Source organism: Zootoca vivipara, chromosome 3 (genome assembly GCF_965207765.1).
Source record: "Zootoca vivipara chromosome 3, rZooViv2.hap1.1, whole genome shotgun sequence".
In the NCBI taxonomy this organism is placed as follows: Eukaryota; Metazoa; Chordata; class Lepidosauria; order Squamata; family Lacertidae; genus Zootoca; species Zootoca vivipara.
In genome coordinates, this window is record NC_142586.1 from 83,929,623 (window position 1) to 83,949,049 (window position 19,427).

The window sequence follows — 19,427 nt, forward strand, 5'->3', positions numbered from 1 at the left end:
ATGTTATGAATATGGGCTAATTGCTAACCCATAAAGAGATTCCTTCAGAGGAGATTAACTAATTCCATTTCCTTGAGTGAAAGGCCTTTGTTCCCAGTGTAGAATTGTAGAAAAATAGGCTCAGACAACTAGATGAGAACAACATGAATTACTTGGGATTTCTCAGTGGTATCACAATTGCTGTCCGTTTATTGAAATTCACAACTGCCCCATGAGCAAAACACAAGCCGACTTCTCACATTGCTTCAATGTGAAATAAGTGGATGCACCTCTCAAGGTCTGTGTGTAAATATAATTATAGAACTCTCATTCACAGTCATACATGTGTCTTGGGTATAAAACACACTTCCGTATTTTTCAGGTATTCACGTTGCATGTAAAAACATTACAGAAGCAAGGACGAGTGGGCTAAGCTCCGTCCTCCCTGCTGCCAGCCTGGTAGCCTTCTGTAAGTTGGAGGGCAAACTTCAGAAGTTAGACAACTCCAGGAGTACAGGAGTCTTCTTACTTCAGAGTTTGCTACAAAGGTACCTACGATAGATGGGGCTTAGCTTGCTCCTCTCTGCTCATGTATTATTATTACGGTACATGTCCTCCAACATGTTCAGGCCCAGAACTGGGGTTCACATCTTCTGGAGTCTGGACTGTGCTCCTGAGAGAGTAATAGGACCTGTGTGAGATCATAGCACCACAAATAGCTGCTGTGCTCTTACGCGAAAAAACAGGATGTCCTGGTTTTCCCGGGACAGTTGAGGGGTTTGTTATTATTATTAATTTAATTCCATACCACTTAATATTTTTAAGGAAAAGAAACCTCAAAGCAGTTTGCAGTGTATTCAAACATCAAATAAAACAATCCAGAATAAGCCATTACTGAATAAAGTCAAGTATAAAATAGACATTCAAACCAACCTAATTAATAGGAAACCATTATGCCAATAAAGGCTGAATGAATTAATGAAAATGAATAACAGGAAAGTAAAATATTATCTTAAACATTTCAAAAGAAAACATTACTAAAGGAAGTCGGAGATAAAATGCACATTTAAAACAGCATAACTGACAAAAGATAAAATTATTATTGTAAGCATAGAATATATCTGCTGCTGTTGCAGTCTAATCCTGTCAATGGTGGTTTGTAGCAGGTGGTGGCTGTGGAAGCTCAGGCTCAATGACCTGGGTCTGCACTAAGAGACAGCTATGATGGTCTCTAGCCTCAGCTGTTGTTGTTGTTGTTGTTGTTGTTGTTTAGTCATTTAGTCATGTCTGACTCTTCGTGACCCCATGGACCAGAGCACGCCAGGCACTCCTGTCTTCCACTGCCTCCTGCAGTTTGGTCAGACTCATGTTGGTAGCTTCGAGAACACTATCCAACCATCTCATCCTCTGTCTTCCCCTTCTCCTTGTGCCCTCAATCTTTCCCAACATCAGGGTCTTTTCCAGGGAGTCTTCTCTTCTCATGAGGTGGCCAAAGTATTGGAGCCTCAGCTTCACGATCTGTCCTTCCAATGAGCACTCAGAGCTGATTTCCTTCAGAATGGACAGGTTTGATCTTGCAGTCCATGGGACTCTCAAGAGTCTCCTCCAGCACCATAATTCAAAAGCATCAATTCTTCGGCGATCAGCCTTCTTTATGGTCCAGCTCTCACTTCCATACATCACGACTGGGAAAACCATAGCTTTAACTATACGGACCTTTGTTGGCAAGGTGATGTCTCTGCTTTTTAAGATGTTGTCTAGGTTATCGTTGTTTTTCTCCCAAAAAGCAGGCGTCTTTTAATTTTGTGACTGCTGTCACCATCTGCAGTGATCATGGAACCCAAGAAAGTAAAATCTCTCACTGCCTCCATTTCTTCCCCTTCTATTTGCCAGGAGGTGATGGGACCAGTGGCCATGATCTTGGTTTTTTTGATGTTGAGCTTCAGACCATATTTTGCACTCTCCTCTTTCACCCTCATTAAAAAGTTCTTTAATTCCTCCTCACTTTCTGCCATCAAGGTTGTGTCATCTGCATATCTGAGGTTGTTGATATTTCTTCCGGCAATCTTAATTCCAGTTTGGGATTCATCCAGCCCAGCCTTTCACATGATGAATTCTGCATATAAGTTAAATAAGCAGGAAGACCAATCAGTTGTTCCATATCCAGTTCTAACTGTAGCTTTTTGTCACACATAGAAATTTCTCAGGAGACAGATGAGGTGATCAGGCACTCCCATTTCTTTAAGAACTTGCCATAGTTTGCTGTGGTCGACACAGTCAAAGGCTTTTGCATAGTCAATGAAGCAGAAGTAGACGTTTTTCTGGAACTCTCTAGCTTTCTCCATAATCCAGTGCATGTTTGCAATTTGGTCTCTGGTTCCTCTGCCCCTTCGAAATCCAGCTTGCACTTCTGGGAGTTCTCGGTCCACATACTGCCTAAGCCTGCCTTGTAGAATAGAAAATAACCTTGCTAGCATGTGAAATGAGTGCAATTGTGCGGTAGTTGGAACATTCTTTGGCACTGCCCTTCTATGGAATTGGGATGTAGACTGATCTTCTCCAATCCTCTGGCCACTGCTTAGTTTTCCAAACTTGCTGGCATATTTTATTTTATTGACTCTAGCTTTTGTAGCTAGAGTCAATCAGCATCCAACCCTCCAACCCCAGGTGGGAAAAAAGGCCTGCAAGCAGGGAGCCCATCTTCGAGGACTCACAGCCAAGATGCTTTTAGACACAAGGAGAATGCCTGAAGAGGGTTATAATCAGTACTTCTGACTTCCTTTTTCTACATGATTGTTCTCAATGTTTTTCCAGAACTGCGTACCCTTGTGTACCCCCTGAAAAAAAGCACTGGTTATTCTTGTCTCCAAGAACTCTCCTCAATTCCTGGAATCAGATTTCTCTCCAAGAATCTCCATAAATCTTTAGACTTTAGATTAATGGAGGTGAAGGCTATTGTTGGCGACTAGCCATAATGGCTATGCTCTGCCTCCACAATCAGAGGCAGTAATGCCTCTGAATACCAGTTGATCTAATCCAGCATGGCGTATCTCATGTTCTTGCATCCAAGTACATCTCAATTTCAAACCGATTGTCTCCTTGAATTCTATCAGAAATGGAATTACCCAAGAGAAGCAATGACAAAACGATAAAGTATGTGAGATCAGATGGACATTGTGCTGTGCTGTCAATGATTAAAACTATTAACCTCAAAGAGAATTTTTATGAGGTCATGTGGAAAGCATGTGCAGGAAGTTGGAGAGCCATCCTGTAGCAAGTCTTGTATTGACTGATAACATTTCAGAGAAGTACTTTCCCCTTGAACTCACATGGCATGGTTCCTTTGCTTGTGAGGTCCTGTAAATAGGGTACAAGTTGCTTAGGATCTCCTTGGGAAAAGCAGGTCCAAAGGGGAGCAAGTCCTCTTAGTTCGAGGGGTAGTTTAAATAAGTAAACAAGGAGAGAGAGAGAGAGAGAGAGAGAGAGAGAGAGAGAAGGTCTCTCTGCTTTATTTCCTAAAGGGCTGCTTCGTATGCTACATTTTCCCATTTTCCCTTGCAATGCAGTATTAAATGTTTCCCCGTTTCCCCACTTCCATGAGGGATTGGATGTGCCAGCACTGAGTTTCCTCTGGAGCACCTGTAGTATTTCCTTTATTTACATATTGGAAGGAACTAGGCACTCCTTCAAGGGACCCAGGTGGTGCTGTGGGTTAAACCACTGAGCCTAGGGCTTGCTGATCAGAAGGTCGGCGGTTCGAATCCCTGTGACGGGGTGAGCTCCCGTTGCTTGGTCCCAGCTCCTGCCAACCTAGCAGTTCGAAAGCACGTCAAAATGCAAGTAGATAAATAGGAACCGCTACAGCGGGAAGGTAAACAGCGTTTCCGTGTGCTGCTCTGGTTTGCCAGAAGCGGCTTTGTCATGCTGGCCACATGACCTGGAAGCTATACGCCGGCTCCCTCGGCCAATAATGCGAGATGAGCGCGCAACCCCAGAGTCGGTCACGACTGGACCTAATGGTCAGGGGTCCCTTTACCTTTACCTTAGGCACTCCTTCAGCGGGCAGAAAATCCCATTGGAGTTCCATGATTGATTGATTGATTGATTGAATCAATTTCTATCCTACCTTTCTCCCAAGTTGGGATTCAAGGCAGCTTGCAACATTTAAAAACATCAGTTATAAAATATGAAATAACAAAACAAACTAGTTATAAACAATAATTAAAATACACCACAACATATCTAAAAACAGCAATTAAGAAATAAAGATGAAGCACCTCCAGCTAACACATCATCCTGAAAACCACATTTTCTCTCTCTCTTAGTATATCCCCAAATGCCCTTCCACCATTGTTGGACACCAACTCCCAGAAGCTTCAGCCATAATGGGCAATGGTCAGGGATGATGGGAGTTGTATTCCAGCAAAAACTGGAGGGCCACACTCATAAGGTAGTATGGAGTAGTAACTGCATCTGTTTGTCTGGCAAGAGACTATGATCAGGCTGCTTCTGTGTGAGCTTCTAAATTCTTGCCTGAGAGGAGGCTTAGAGTCTGTAGCTACAAGAATCTGCTGGTTTCTGCTATCTCTTCCACTGCAACATGGGCAAAGGAGGTGCCGAGGCACCTGGATGGATGCCTTATGTGAAAAGTTGGGCTTACCGAGTTCCAAAGCACCATCCTGGCATTCAACCATTTTTGTGCCTTGATCTGAGGCTTCCCTGGGTGGGTAAGATGCAGGCATTGTTGGGGCGTAAATCAATGTTGTAACTGGTGGGAGCATTGACATGGAAGCTAGGGGAGAGGCTGCCAGGGTTGTTTTGCTATCTCCTGTTTCTGCTGGTAATCGTCTTGCTCCAGGCAAAACAACTTTGCTGCTGGGAGGGGCCAGGATCATTGTGATGTGATGCCAGGGGCTAACACCAGCATTGCTTTGATTGACCTCTTATCTGCCGCTTCTTGGAATTGATCTGGAATGAGATGTACCCGAACAGGGTGAAGATTGATGTCATTAACTTGTTCTGCTGGGCTTAACTTATTTTTCAGATGTTTCTAATACTTGGGTAATATAGCCGTTATGATTAGTAGCTCCTGATAATGTTACCCTCCCTGAATTCATCTACTCCCCTTTGATATCTGCCCGCATTGGCAGCCACCGCTATATCTTGAAGGAGCAAATTCCGTAGCTTAGCTATGCCGTGTGCGAGGAAGTACTTCTTGTTGTCTCTCCCACTGTTCAGCTTCATTGGATGACCCCTGGTTCTAGGATTATGAGAAGGGGAGAAAAATGCCCCCCTATCCAATTTCTCTGCACCTTGCATAATTTTATGCACAAATAGGAAGTCCAGCTTTTCATAGCCTCTGATCTGCTGCAATTATGCTTTAAGCCCAAACATACACAGGAAACCCTGCCACAACAAAGAGAAAAGCCACAAGAGGTAGATAATATTAGGGAATGTTTATTTATGCTTTCCCGTTCTTCCAAATCTCTTATAAAATGAAAGGAGGAAATGCAGTTAAATCCTATGAAAACATTCCCTGTCTATGAAGAACATTATTTTCTGTCCATTCTTTTCTTAGATTTCTAGCATCCCTGAAGTCAGTCCCAACAAAGTCTGAGCTGAGTCAGATCCATGTTGTCGTGCAGAACCCAATCTCAGAGCACTGAGAGGCTTCAGGGACCCCGATGCTCTCCATTCCAAGTGTGGTCTCACCAGAGATTTGTATAACAGCATTATGATTCTGGCAGTTTTATTTTCAACCCCTTTCCTAATGATCCCTAGCACGGAATTCAGCTTTTTCCCAGCTGCTCTGCTCTAAAATCTCCTGACTTTGCCTTTGTTATAGTTGTGGTCACTACTTTTTCTGGGGGGTACGCATACCCCTAAACATTTTGTGAATCTAAGTTTGGCCTCATTGAGGGGCAGTATTTCAATATGAGTAGGAAAATGAGAGTACCTCTAAACATTTTTTAAAGAAAAAAGCACTGGTTGTGGCAATTTTGTTGCTTCCTGCCCCCAGTGTGATTTGTGAAGAAGGCAGGTGCCACTTCCAGCAGTGGCCACAACTTGCTAGGGGCTGATGAAAGTTGTAGTCCAAAACAGGGCCGGCTCTAGGGGTAGGCTGGGTGGCGCGGGCTGGCAGAGCCGCGCGGAAGCCCACCAGCCGCTGCAAGAAACGGGGCGGGGGCGCCGGAGCAATCTCCGCACCACGACGCCAGGGCGCCCCGGCATGCTTGAGATGGCCCTGGTCCAAAACCTTTGGAGCGGGCCAGAATACTGATCCAGACAAACAGCCCCAGTTAACTCATTTATACTGGAGGGGGAAATGGTTACAGTAATGTTTGATAACATCTCCCGCTTGGTGCTACTTCATTTTACAGCTATTTATAGTCAACACGGGTTTGAACCCTTCCCTGGTGATACCATCTCAAGAATGCAAGAAACACTTTACCTTTAAGTATCCTTCTGAGGACAGAACTCCACGTTGCAAGGCAACAGAGATAACAGTTATCAGATGAATTTGACGTTGTCTCCAGATGCTGGAAGCATCGGATTGGTTTGAAAGATCTGGATGATTTCCACATCAGTGGAAAACAAATAGAAAGAAACTCCCAACAAGCCAGATTAAATGGAGTTAAAGAACATCTTTAAAAGGTTTTAAAATGTTAGAGCTATGCAGCCAGACTTGATGTTTCTATTTTGGGGAGAGGGAGGGGAAATGGTTTCCAAAATGGAATATTCGCAGAGTTCAAGGCAGAAGAGTTGGCTTTGAATGAAACCTGTGGGTGAAGTAATGGGTAATGTCAATGGTCACCTGAGTAGGGGAGGGACTAGCACCTGAGGGTTCCATTCTCATGTTGAGCTTTGATATCACTCAGGAGTAAAGAAGTCACATTACAGTCACGGTAATGGTGTGAAAAAAGCTTTCCCTGCTCTGTTTTTCTTTATCAAAAGAACCAATATTTAAGTAAATGTTAAATAACAACATAATAAAAGAGGGTTGGATTCCAACACTGCTGGATTTTCCATGCAGGAAAACTATGAATGGCGATATTCCATTACCTCCATTTCCATTAAATGTGATGGTGACTGAGCAAAAATGTAGCTATTTTTCTTCAAGAGTGTTGCATATGCTGTATGGCATTTGCCCTGTGTATCACAGCCTATCTAGCTGAAGTTTAACTCCAAACATTTATGAGATGCTCCAAAACCAGCCAACAAGGAATGGGAGCTTTTTGAGTTGCCCACTTCAATGAAATACTACTCAACTGGCAGAAAACAATGGAGGCTGTCACATTGAGCAGAGGATAACACCTGATTTAATTGACTTTGTTGGTTTTATACTTTATTACTACTAGATTTATATACTGTCCTTCATTAAAAGATCTCAGGGCGGTTCACAAGATTATCATGCTAATTACTCAGCAGCCCTTTATATTACTTAAAGAGAGTGTTTTAAAAATCAGTTTTGTGCAAGCATTGATTAAAGATTTCCTGCAGTATGTGATATAGGGAGGCATTATTAGCTACTGTAGTTTAAATGAGAGGGAAATGAACTACAGTTTAGTTTATTGTGTGTTTACATATTACTTCACACACCCAAAAGAAGTCCTGGAGTGATTTACAGGACAATAAAATACAGGATACAATATGTAAAAGAAAATACATTGAGACAACGCAAATATATAAATACTGTATTAAAAGTAAAGGGGGGAGTGTCACCATAGGCCTGAAAATTAGTGCTCTCCAAAAGTGCAGGAGAATAAAAATATATTTGCCAATATTTGCAAAGTTAAAAACAGGTAAGATTCCTTGGGGAGAGCATTGCACCATCAAGCAGCTACCGCAGCAAAATTATAAAGCTACACTCAGGAGTTGACTGACCAGGAATGTCGTAGCTCAGGGAGGGTGTCAACCCAGTGTGGTAGCTGTGAATGGAAAATAAAATTCTGACATAATGTCAGAAATCTAAGGTGCTGCCACATTTGGAATACTGTGCACAACTCTGACTGCCTCCCCTTCAAAAAAGGTTTTGTAGCATTGGAAAAGGTTCAGAGAAGAACGATCAGAATGATCAAGAGTGGGGAAATTCCCCTATGACACAAGGTTGCGGCACTCAGGACTTCTTCCAACAGGTGCTTTTTGCAGCAGGAAGTACAGGCTCGGAGGCCGGGGTGGGGGGTAGGAACCAATGGTTCACTGTGTCTTTCAACAGGTGTGTGGCTAGCACAAATTAAACAGTGCAAGTCTTTTCTAGTATGTAAATGCACACACCTGTTGAAATGATGTCTGGCAGACATCTTTTTACCTGTGCGTGGTCCTGATGTACTTTTGGGCCTTATACTTGAGCACCACAGCTTGTTACATTCCCAATGCTGTTAAAAAATGGCTACGGATGTTTGTTTTTTAAAATTCAAACTGAACTAGTCCCTTTTGGGGCAGGATGAACTTGAACTGCAGCTAAAAAGGTAAAGGGACCCCTGACCATTAGGTCCAGTCGTGACCGACTCTGGGGTTGCGCGCTCATCTCGCATTATTGGCCGAGGGAGCCGGCGTATAGCTTCCAGGTCATGTGGCCAGCATGACAAAGCCGCTTCTGGCAAACCAGAGCAGCACATGGAAACGCCGTTTACCTTCCCGCTGTAGCGGTTCCTATTTATCTACTTGCATTTTGACATGCTTTCGAACTGCTAGGTTGGCAGGAGCTGGGACCAAGCAACGGGAGCTCACCCCGTCACAGGGATTCGAACCGCCGACCTTGTGGTCAGCAAGCCCTAGGCTCTGTGGTTTAACCACAGCGCCACCTGGGTCCCTGAACTGCAGCTAGTTCCTTCTTAAAACGAACTTTCCTAGCACTGGCTAGAGACCATGGGCTGCCAAGGCTTTTGAGCATATACATTTGCCAAGTATAAAGGTGCCTCCCACTTATGTGGGGGTTACATTCTGGGGTGCCATGTGCGTAAGTGAAAATCAGTTAAGTTAGGAGCACCCTCTAAAAAGCCTCTAAACACCAGTTTCCCCCCTGCTCTCCAGTTCTCTCTCCACACAACTCTCTCCTCCACCAGAGCTGAAGCACTGGGGTCGGCTGGAGGCCGCGCAGGAAAGTTGCTGCTGCTGCTGCACTACCCCATATACCAGCTGCTAGGCGGGGAGGCTGAGCAGCATAAACAAAACTCTGCTCCACCTCAGGTCTCTTCAGGGCTTCCTCCACCCTCGCTGACATCCTCTTCAGGTTCCGGGGAGGGTTTCCTCATGCGCCACGAGGACTCTCCAGCTCTCTCTTGCCATTTTCTGGTTTGAATCTTTTTTCCAGTGCCAAGCCTATATATGCGGTCATGTGCAAGTCGATTGTGCATAAGTGGGAAGGCGCCTGTATAAGAACAGCCTGTTGGATCAGGCCAATGGCCCACCTAGTCTAGTACAGTACTCGGTTCCCACAGTGGTAGACCAGATGCCTTTGTGAAACCTAGATGTAAATGAATGGAAGCCTTGAAAGGCTGGAAAGAAAGAGGAGATTCTTGTGAACGCAGGTTCTGTAACAGATTTTGGATTCTGTATCCATGAAATTACTTTGGACAAATAACTCTGTCTGAGGCTGTTTTGGAAATATGCTCTGGCCTGAGAAGCATTAGGTGTATTCCTTTGAAATCCTGGCTGAAATTTTGCTGCTTTCCTTGGAAGTTTTCTTTTTGAACTCGAAATAATTATGTTTCCTACATTGGAATGAGTCTACCACCCATGACCTGTCATGGGTCCTGAACAGTACACTTGCCGCTGCTTTATATATTTTCTTTCTGGGTTTCTAAACTTTTGAAAGCTGGCTAGTGTTTTCATTTCCTAATCTAAGGCTTATTGGTTTAAACTCACGTTTGGACAGCACTCTGTTTGTTCATTTGGGGATTCTCTGAAATTGTTAAAATATTCCAAATGACACAAAGCAGTAGAAACATAAATTCAGTCACAAAAAATATACAGCGAGATGAACAGAAATGCTTTCTTAATGTTTTAAAATAACAGTGATTTTTAATGTTGAGCCCAGGGTTGTAACAGTATCCGAATTAATGAACCAAGGGACAGTTCTGGAACATTTTGCTGATTCCTAATCCAAAAAAGGGTTCCTGTGCTATTAATAGCTTTTTAAGAGACATAATGTTGTGACCAAATGTTTCAGTCTAGTGAATCTTCCAAAAAATAGGAGCACCCTAAGGCCTGGTGCTTACAGAATGCAGGATAAATTCTTAATTGAGAATAAATATAATGTGTATGTTATAAGCTAGCTAAGCCAAACCATGGGTAACTGGGACTGTGGGAGAGAAATGCACATGTGCCTTATTCCTCCCCCTTTTTACCCCCACACTAAGTGCGCTCTGGGCTAAGTGAAGTGTCTACAGCCTATGGGTCATGGTTAGTGAGGGGACAGATTAAACATTTGTCTAGCTAGGGATGACATGTTAAGACACACCTTTGCATAACTTAGCATAGTATATGAACAAAAAGAATCAGAGAGGACCAAAGAGTCTACAAGCTCCTCTCTCATGTGATCCCCCAAAGCCATCGTTTCTGTCTTACCATGTTGTGTGAACCAGGCCTACGTTTTGAATGGCAGTCTTAAGGTGCAGGTGTATTGCTGAAACTATGCAGAGCTTGCCCTGCAGGCTAAAGGAAGATTGCCTGGGAAATTATACAGAAGCCATGCGAGCCCTTCAGAGAAGGATATCTGGGGTGCATGCGAATAACACAGAAGCCTATGGGGGAAAGGGGGTGGGAAGAGCTGGAAAATAATCTTTATTGACCAGGATTCCACCACAACTACACACACACAAATAGTAAGTAAACTACACTAATTATAACTATGGTTATAATTATAATCTTCATCATCTCACTCTTCACCCTAAACTCATACATTAGCACTAAGCCATAGTTTGGATCAACATGATGTACAAACCAGGCCAATATCTTGCCTGCCACCATTGCACCCAAGCATAACATTGATGCATGATAACTTTGTTCACTTTCAAGTGCTTGGGCAATCTAAAAAGCTGTTTAGAAACTGGGAAACAAGTGCTGGAATTTCCTTAAACTTTCTGGTCACTTGTTTTGAATGCTAATGTATGTTTTCAAAGGGTGTGAACTATTTATTTGGTTGTGGGACTTTCAATAAGCATTATATTTTTAAAAAAATTAATTACATGGTTGTTTAAGCAAAACCACATGCATGGCCTCAGAAGAAACCTTTTAAAGACCTTAAAGTATCTCCTGTAATTTTCCAATGGAGATTGTGGAAGAATCCCAGTCATCTGCAACAAGCAGCTGAGTGGGCATGTTTTTCTTTAGTCACCCTTGAACGAATAACCTTCCCTGTTTTGGCAGACAACTGTTCTGTGGGTGATTTTTCCACCCTTTATGATACAAATCTCCTTCTGCTAGGACTACCTCACTCCACTCCAAAGCCCTGGGAAACAGCAGGAACTTGCTGGAAGCAACAGAGAATCTGACTTGCTGACGGGATCTTTGCAGACAGAATAGGTGAGATGATCAAATTACAATGGGACAATGCCTAATGGTACAAAAGCTAGTTTGGGGAAAGAAGCAAATGCTGTTTAGTTGCATCAAAATCACCACCAGCCCAATATGGTGCAAGTGTACAGATGGATGGGATGAGGGTGCCAGTGGAAGAGGTACCTAAATGAAATGCAAGCGGGGGCGGGGGGGGGGAGCATTCCAGAAAATGTTGTGATGGACACAAGCAGAAGGAAGCCTGTGGTTCTCCAGATAGGGATAGGAAGGAAGCCCCTTTGGTCTCTGCCAAAATGACCACAGTATATTCTAACACAGTTTTTTTCTTTCATCCATCTTCTGGGTTTGCTTTCCATATGCTTTTCAATTTCTTGCCTCCTTGGTGTGCTCACTCAGGCATTTATTCCCAATGAAGGAAACTGGAATCACCTGCTGCCTCCATGACAGGATTGCTATTGCTTCTATGGCTACCCTCTGCCGTCTTTTTCTTCTTCCCCCTCATCCCTGCCTTTATGGATATTGCCCCTGACTGGTGGTTTTTTTAAGGTAAGGCTGGCTGCCCCAACTGAGCCCCAACAAAATGGCTACTGGCATGCAGTATCTAAAAATGACAAGCCTGATGCCACCACTTATGAGATGCTGGGTAGAAACAAATGTCTATCACACCCTCACTGGAAGACTAGACCAAATGAACCTTTGTCTGATTCAGCAGGTAAGTTACCATTACCATTCAAAACACAAATGACATCAATAACCCCCCCCCAAAAAAAGTCCACAGCAACGCGTGGCCGGGTCAGTTAGTATATATATAAAAAGATACTTGCATATAGTGTGGGGAAAGTGGCGAGCTCTCAATGACAAAAGTGGTGCCTGCTGTGCTTAAAGAAGTGGCACTGTGACTGCTCCATCGGCCTGAGCTCCGGTGGTAGCGGCTGTGCAGCACCAGGCCCTCCTAGAGGAAACAGATTATCTAGATGTGACTGAATCAGTCCTGGTCACCCTGAGGGGGTGACCATTAACAGGAGAGGGACAGGGGAAGTGCAACCCTGTTGATATTGCTCACTCAGCAACTTTTGATACCGTTGACCTTGGTATCTTACTGGACCATCTTGGTGGGTTGAGAGTGAGGCACTTGGTGCTCCACTTCTATCTACGGGGTTGGTTCCAGAGAGTGGCACTGGTTGACTTTATGCCAGCCCCCTGGCAGTTACCTGTGATAAGTATATGCAACAGAACCTGCCACGCTTTGGAGTACAAATGCTCTTTATTAAAGGCAAGGGCTGTGGCAGCATCTGCTCAGCCTTCCATTGGGAAAATAACCCTACAAAGTCAATAGGTTGCAATACTACAGCAGTATTGGTTATTAGGTGAGACAGTCACTGCACAATTTTCCTACACAGAAATAACCTTGATATGGGGGGAAACCTCCCACACGTTGCCATAATTGCACAGTGATGTTCATGGTTTTCCAACGCTCACGCCTGCAGTGATATAAAAGCCCCTCAGCTAAGATGGCACAGGCTCTATTATTCCTCTGACACAGGAGATTCATCTCCACGTAGAAAGGAAATCACATGTAAGGCAGTCCTTGAACAACCCAAGGAGCAGACTTTGATTTCCACTCTGGTCCGAGTTGGATGATCCCACATGGCCCCACTTCTGCCAGTGCCACGAAATGGTGTTCTGATGATGGGCTGCCCAGCTGGATGTTCCCCTCCAGCAAAAGCCAAAACACTTTGGTGGAATAAAGCATATATGCTATTCAATTTGGCCCTGCAGGCTTAGTGTCCTTTGTGCTGCAGTTCTGCCCATCCTTAGATTCCAAAGTGACATTTGGGTTGCCACTTATTAACTCTTGCTCTGCGTCTCTGCTCCTTCTCTTGCAGCACCGGCAGAGGCCACTGGAGTTCTCTAGCAAGCTGATGCACAGATTGATGATCAGGGCTAGCCAAGCCATCCCAAAGAGAATCCACACAGACACCACATTCTTATACCAGGAGGGGTAGGTGCGCTCCGGGTTCATGCCTATGGAAAAACAACATTCGAGCTGTTTAGAGGTATGAAACATCACTCCCTCGAGAGAGAATCAAAAGATTAGCAGCCTGCCACTTGAGTATTTTACGATGAACTGAATCAACCAGGATTGAGCCTAGAACACTCTGGTGATTGAGAAAAATGAAATCCTGCAATGTCTGGAGCATCTAAGAGTACACCTGAGACACCACCCAGGTCAGAGACCAACTCAAAGGACACACTGAGCTATGATTTCATTACCCAGGATTGTATAGCATAAGTGAACCAGGGAAATGTAGCTTAAGAGACATGATTCCTAATGGTTGAGTCAGTTGAGACACCAGCATAAAAAAGAATACCCATTATGTGGAGGTAGAATTTGCATTTTGCACCTCCTTTTGATTCAAAGTCCACATTCCATTGGCAGGGCTCTTGATAGAGATGCACCCAAGAACTGCAACCTTAGGGCCTATTTTCATGCAAGTACTAAGGAAAGGAAAATACAAAAAGCCCAGGCCATACCATAATGTAGATGGAGTTATATATTGGACTAATCAAGACTCCTTTACACAGGGAAATGAAATTAATTTACTCATTATATAATTTAATACAGTGGTACCTCCGGTTGTGAACGGGATCCGTTCTGGAGCCCCGTTTGCAACATGAGCAGTACACAACCCACGTCTGCACTTCTGCGCATGCGCGGTTTGCAATTTGGCGCGTCTGTGCATGCGCGAACCACCGAACCCGGAAGTAACCCGTTCTGTAACTTCTGGGTTCGGCGCGTTCGTAACCTGTCTTGTACGCAACCCACAGCATTCGTATCCAGAGGTATGACTGTATGGCCTTTAAAAAGAATATACTGTATACACTGCTCTTTTCCACCTTCTTCTTCAAACAAATGCCCTCAAATCACTGCCTCACTGGAATGAATGCCATATTCTGTGTGATGCACCATCCGTTGATGCCTCTTCTCATCTGAGAGCTGCTTGTGGTTCATTAGGAAAGGGCAGCTTCCCTCTCTCGGGGTGTGTGTGTGTGTGTGTGTGTGTGTGTGTGTGTGTGCGCACACACATGCATACTCACATGGGATTGTGTGAGAAACACCTCACATAGGGATTGTTCTAAACCTTTTTTTGTGCCTGCTGAGTGATTAATTCGGTGCTTGTTTTCCCAAAGAGTTAAGTGCTTCCCTCGCTGAAAAGGGCACCACAGCAATGTGCCATAAGGTTGTTTGTGGAAGTGAAGCCAAAAACTGTTCTCTCACAAACTGTGTTTGTGTAATCAAGCACATAAGCACTCCAGAGCCAAGGGCCCTTCACGTTCAAGTAGAGCCGCCTCTTTCAGCTTATGCTGCAGAAGAAGCAAATGTTGACACTTCAGCTTTCAGCTGAAGAAACAGAGTATTATTCCTTGTCATTATTAGCCTCAAACTTGAGAAGGCCACTTTTTTTGCCCATAACAGGAACTCACACACGGGAGCTTACTGAAAGGAAGAGAGAAAACCAAACTAAATAAACCTACTGGTTTATCTAAGTCTAAAAACATTCAGTATATAATAGGTCTGAACTACTTACCAATTACATAATCTCCAAAGCCTATTGTGCTAAGAGTAATGAAAGAATAATAGAACCCTTCTTCGTAGGTCCAGCCTTCTATGGCAGTAAACAGCAGAGGAGGTAGCAGAAGGAACAGCAGAAGGCCAGCAACCAGCGCACAGGTCCGCGTCAAGACAGCTGCCCCTTTCTAACAAGAAACAAAAATAATGCTTGAAGCAGACTGGTAGACGGGCAAAGGCTCTTGTATCTCTTCCTGATCTCTTTAAGCCACAGTTCCACATTGCAGCGTGTCTGAAACAGGGAACTGTGGTTTGATGGAAGTGCAGCAACCATGCTTTGATGATGGTTTGCCATCCTGGTTAGTGAACTGACATTAAACCACAGTTCCCCCTTTCACTTGAAATGACCAGGATTAAAGTGCCAAAGTCACCATGCAATGGGAGGAAGGAAAGGTGAAAACGTCTTGACCAAACATTCCTTCCTGGTTGAATTATGCTACCATTTATTAAGCCAGGGACATTACATCAAACCTGGCCCTAAGTCTGCAGACAGAAGTATGGTCTCAAGAGTCAGCCAGTGTGGTGCCCTCGAGATGGTCTACAGCTTCCGTCCATCGTAGCCAGCATGGTTTAAAATATCTGGAGGTCGCCAGGTTGACAAAAGGCTGACTCAAGGCATCACCAGCCTCAAGGCAAAGGCTGAATTAAGGCATTTTTGCTGCCTGCTAAAAACATTCTTGTTTAGGCAAGCCTACCCAGATGCTTAGAAATTCTGATGTGAATTTAAATCTGTTTTAGCAATAATAATAATAATAATAATAATAATAATAATAATAATAATAATAATAATATATTTATACCCCGCCCATCTGGCTGGGTTTCCCCAGCCACTCTGGGCGGCTTCCAACAGAAAAACAAAACACAATAATCTATTAAACATTAAAAGCCTCCCTGAGCAGGGCTGCCTTCAGATGTCTTCTAAAAGTCTGGTAGTTGTTTTCCTCTTTGACATCTGTTGAGATGTCAAAGGCCCTCTGCCTAGTTCCCTGCAACTTGGCATCTTGCAACGAGGGAACCGCCAGAAGGCCCTCGGTGCTGGACCTCAGTGTCCGGGCAGAATGATGGAGGTGGAGATGCTCCTTTGGGTATACTGGACCGAGGCCATTTAGGGCTTTAAAGGTCAGCACCAACACTTTGAATTGTGCTCAGAAACGTACTGGGAGCCAATGTAGTTCTTTCAAGACCGGTGTTATGTGGTCTCGGCAGCTGCTCCCAGTCACCAGTCTAGCTGCCGCATTCTGGATTAGTTGTAGTTTCCAAGTCACCTTCAAAGGTAGCCCCACGTAGAGCGCATTGCAGTAGTCCAAGCGGGAGATAACTAGAGCATGCACCACTCTGGCTAGACAGTCTGCAGGCAGGTAGGGTCTCAGCCTGCGTACCAGATGGAGCTGATAGACAGCTGCCCTGGACACAGAATTGACCTGGGTTTGTTTGATTTTAATGTTTTATCTTTTTGTAAACCACTTTTTAAAAAACAAGCAGTGTATAATTTTTATGAAACAAATAATAAAGTCAGGGATAGCCAACATGAGGCTCTCCAGATACTGTTGGACTTTAACCCCCTAGCCAATGGTCAGGGAAGATGAGAACTTGAGTTCAATGACATTTGGAGGGAACCACATTGGCTATACCAGTTAAGTGTTAAGTATGATCAAGAAGGTGTCTGTAATTCCGTGTGGCTGTGGGTTGCACTACAATCCTCAATGGCAGTGGCTTGTAATTGGGGTGGTCTGCACATCATCTGATGTTTCTCTCAATACCATAGAGGACCTCAACTCACATCCTTTATAAAACACACACACACATTTCTAACCCTCATCAATGTGAAAAGCTTAAAATCATGGGAGCATGGTTCTTCTTAAAATCATGGGAGCCTACAGAGGGCTTTGGATGGTTCTTCTAAGGTCTACGAGTTTGGAACTCTAGTACATCTTTCCATCAGTCCCAGTAAATCTCAAGTTATTTGCTCTGTAAACACCTTGCTGCAACAGACCTGACTTTTGTTTGTTGTGCACTGTGGCTTGGACTACATAGGTTGGTTGGTTTGTGGAAGAAGACTGGTAGATGGATTGTCTGGCCTTGTGGCCACTTTTTGATCCCTTACAGTTCTGTGGGTTTGGCCCTGACTGGTCATGCTCAGTGACTCAGAGACCTCAAGTTACAGATGGGAAAATGAATATTATTATTCCCACTAGTTTATGGCTTAGCTGAAACTTGAACTTGGATCTTCCAGGGAAATTCAATGCTATTCAAGGCAGATTTGAAAGATGCATGACTAATTGCATCAATCTGCCACAAAAGTGGGTTGAAGGAAGGTTCTCACAGATTAAAGGAGACAGCACTATCAATTCTAGGAAATATGTTTTTTTTATGCTCTCCAGTTTTCATTTACATTTGCTTCATAACATTTTATTTTATGTTTGTTTTTTTTATCTGGAGATGTGGGAATGGTAGGCTGCTAATTTCCTTTCCTTTCTCCCCTCTTCATGTTAAATGGGCCTTTCTGGGATCTAGTATAAATATATAATTATATGGCCATATAATTATAATAACTATAAGACTACACACACATGGCTCTCAAAGATAAAAGTAAAAGTAAAATGCAATGTCCTAAATTAACAATATAATAAAACTACAACTCATAGCCTAAACATTTCCAGAAGAGAGAGAGAATAAAATCAGATGACTAAAAACATGTACATAGCATAAAAACAGTGATTTAAAACAGCAATATCGCATATTGTGTGGGGGGGGGTTAAGGCCAGGGGGGAGCCCTCATTTGGCATGCCAATGACCAGGTGCCAGGCAAGGCTCTCTGGGGAAAACATTCCACACCTGGGACACCACCACACATAAAAAGCTCTGATGGCCACCCAGCCGACATCACCTGTGTTGGGGCACCTGGAACAGGGCCTCCAAAGGGAAGGCAAATGTTCAGATACTCTGGTACCCAACCACTTTGAACATTAAGACCAGTAATTTGAACAGGGCCTGGAAACAGACTAGTGTTTGACCAAATTGCACAGGACTGGTGTTTGACCAAATTGCCTAGTCCCAGTTAATACTTATGTAGCCCTATTTTCTACCAACTGCAGTTTCCAGGCCACATACAACACATTGCAATAACCTAAATGGGAAGTTACCAGAGATTGGGCCACTGTGGCTGGTCTATCTCCATCCAGATATAGCCACAGCTGGTGCATCAGCTGAAGCTGATTAAAATGTTTGGAAACTTTTACTATTGCAAGTGGAAAAATAAATGTCCCCAGCAAAAGAGTGCACATTTTCTTTCACTGGCATGACAATGTTTGCAGTAAACACAGGGTTTTTTTTGGCATTGGTGGGTGTGAAAGGTTTGGATCTTGATGTGCGATGCAAGCAGTCATCAGAACAGAGTCAGATCTTCAACCTGTGCTGGGCCTGGGATTTGTCTGAAAGAGCTGATGTGTTGCTGTATCCAGGAATTGCAAAGCATCTGAAAAAACTGCAGAGTTTTTCAGGAATACTGTGCACAGTACAGTAGTTGATCCTAGCCTAGTTCAGGGACTGGGGCAGGACTATGTACGTGCGTCATGCTTTCTGGATACTTGGAACCAGAGACACTGGTAGATAACCTGAGGAATGCAGGTCCTGGCCAGACATAACGTGAAGGGGGAAACATGATGAGGAAGAGGCAGCAGGTAATAACCCAACCTTTGCATGAAGGAAAGCAATTTCTCCTTGATAACAAGTTACCTAAGACAGGCATTCAAGCTGGGCACTCACACCACATTTTTGTGAGCTCTCTCTTTTCCCCCTCCTGACATATTTTACCCCAAAGTTCTGGTTTTTTTTAGTGGAAGTTATGACTCACACAAACTTTGTGTTGCTTTTCAGCACTGTCATTACAGGATCAGGCCAAAATGTTCTAAAGTAGTCTGCGTGTGGAAGAGATTCTTTCCCCAGCTCCAAGTTCCCCAGCTGGTTGAATTTTTTTATCTACGTATATATTTATATATTTAAAAAATACAAATTGCGCATTTCTGAATTCCACACCAGCAATATAACAAGCTGATGACAGATACCTGAGCCAAAAGGGAAGAACATCTCCTTCTAGTGGAGTTGGTAAATTATAGTAGGGCAGTGTTGAAAAGCAGCACAGTGGAGATTTATCGGAAAGCTTTTTTAGTGGGGAAGAGACACAACTACTACTTCCATGCATGCTAGGGGGGGCAGGTTGTGAATGGTGTTGCCAGATGTAGAAGAGAAAAGGGCTCCTGAACCTCTATTACAGGGTTCGGCAAGGCTTACTGGGCATGGG

General features: G+C 43.8%; 1 protein-coding gene across 1 annotated transcript in view; it reads right to left on the minus strand.

Moving 5' to 3' along the window:
• Nucleotides 1-12,741: 12,741 nt before the first annotated feature.
• Nucleotides 12,742-19,427, minus strand: part of KCNK17 (potassium two pore domain channel subfamily K member 17) — a 30,537-nt gene continuing 23,851 nt past the window's right edge. The window contains exons 4-5 of the mRNA XM_035110509.3: nt 15,087-15,255; nt 12,742-13,521 (exon numbers count right to left, since the gene is read on the minus strand). Of these exons, the coding sequence (XP_034966400.2) occupies nt 13,259-13,521; nt 15,087-15,255 (432 nt within the window). The 3' untranslated portion in view covers nt 12,742-13,258. The remainder of the gene's footprint in view (nt 13,522-15,086; nt 15,256-19,427) is intronic.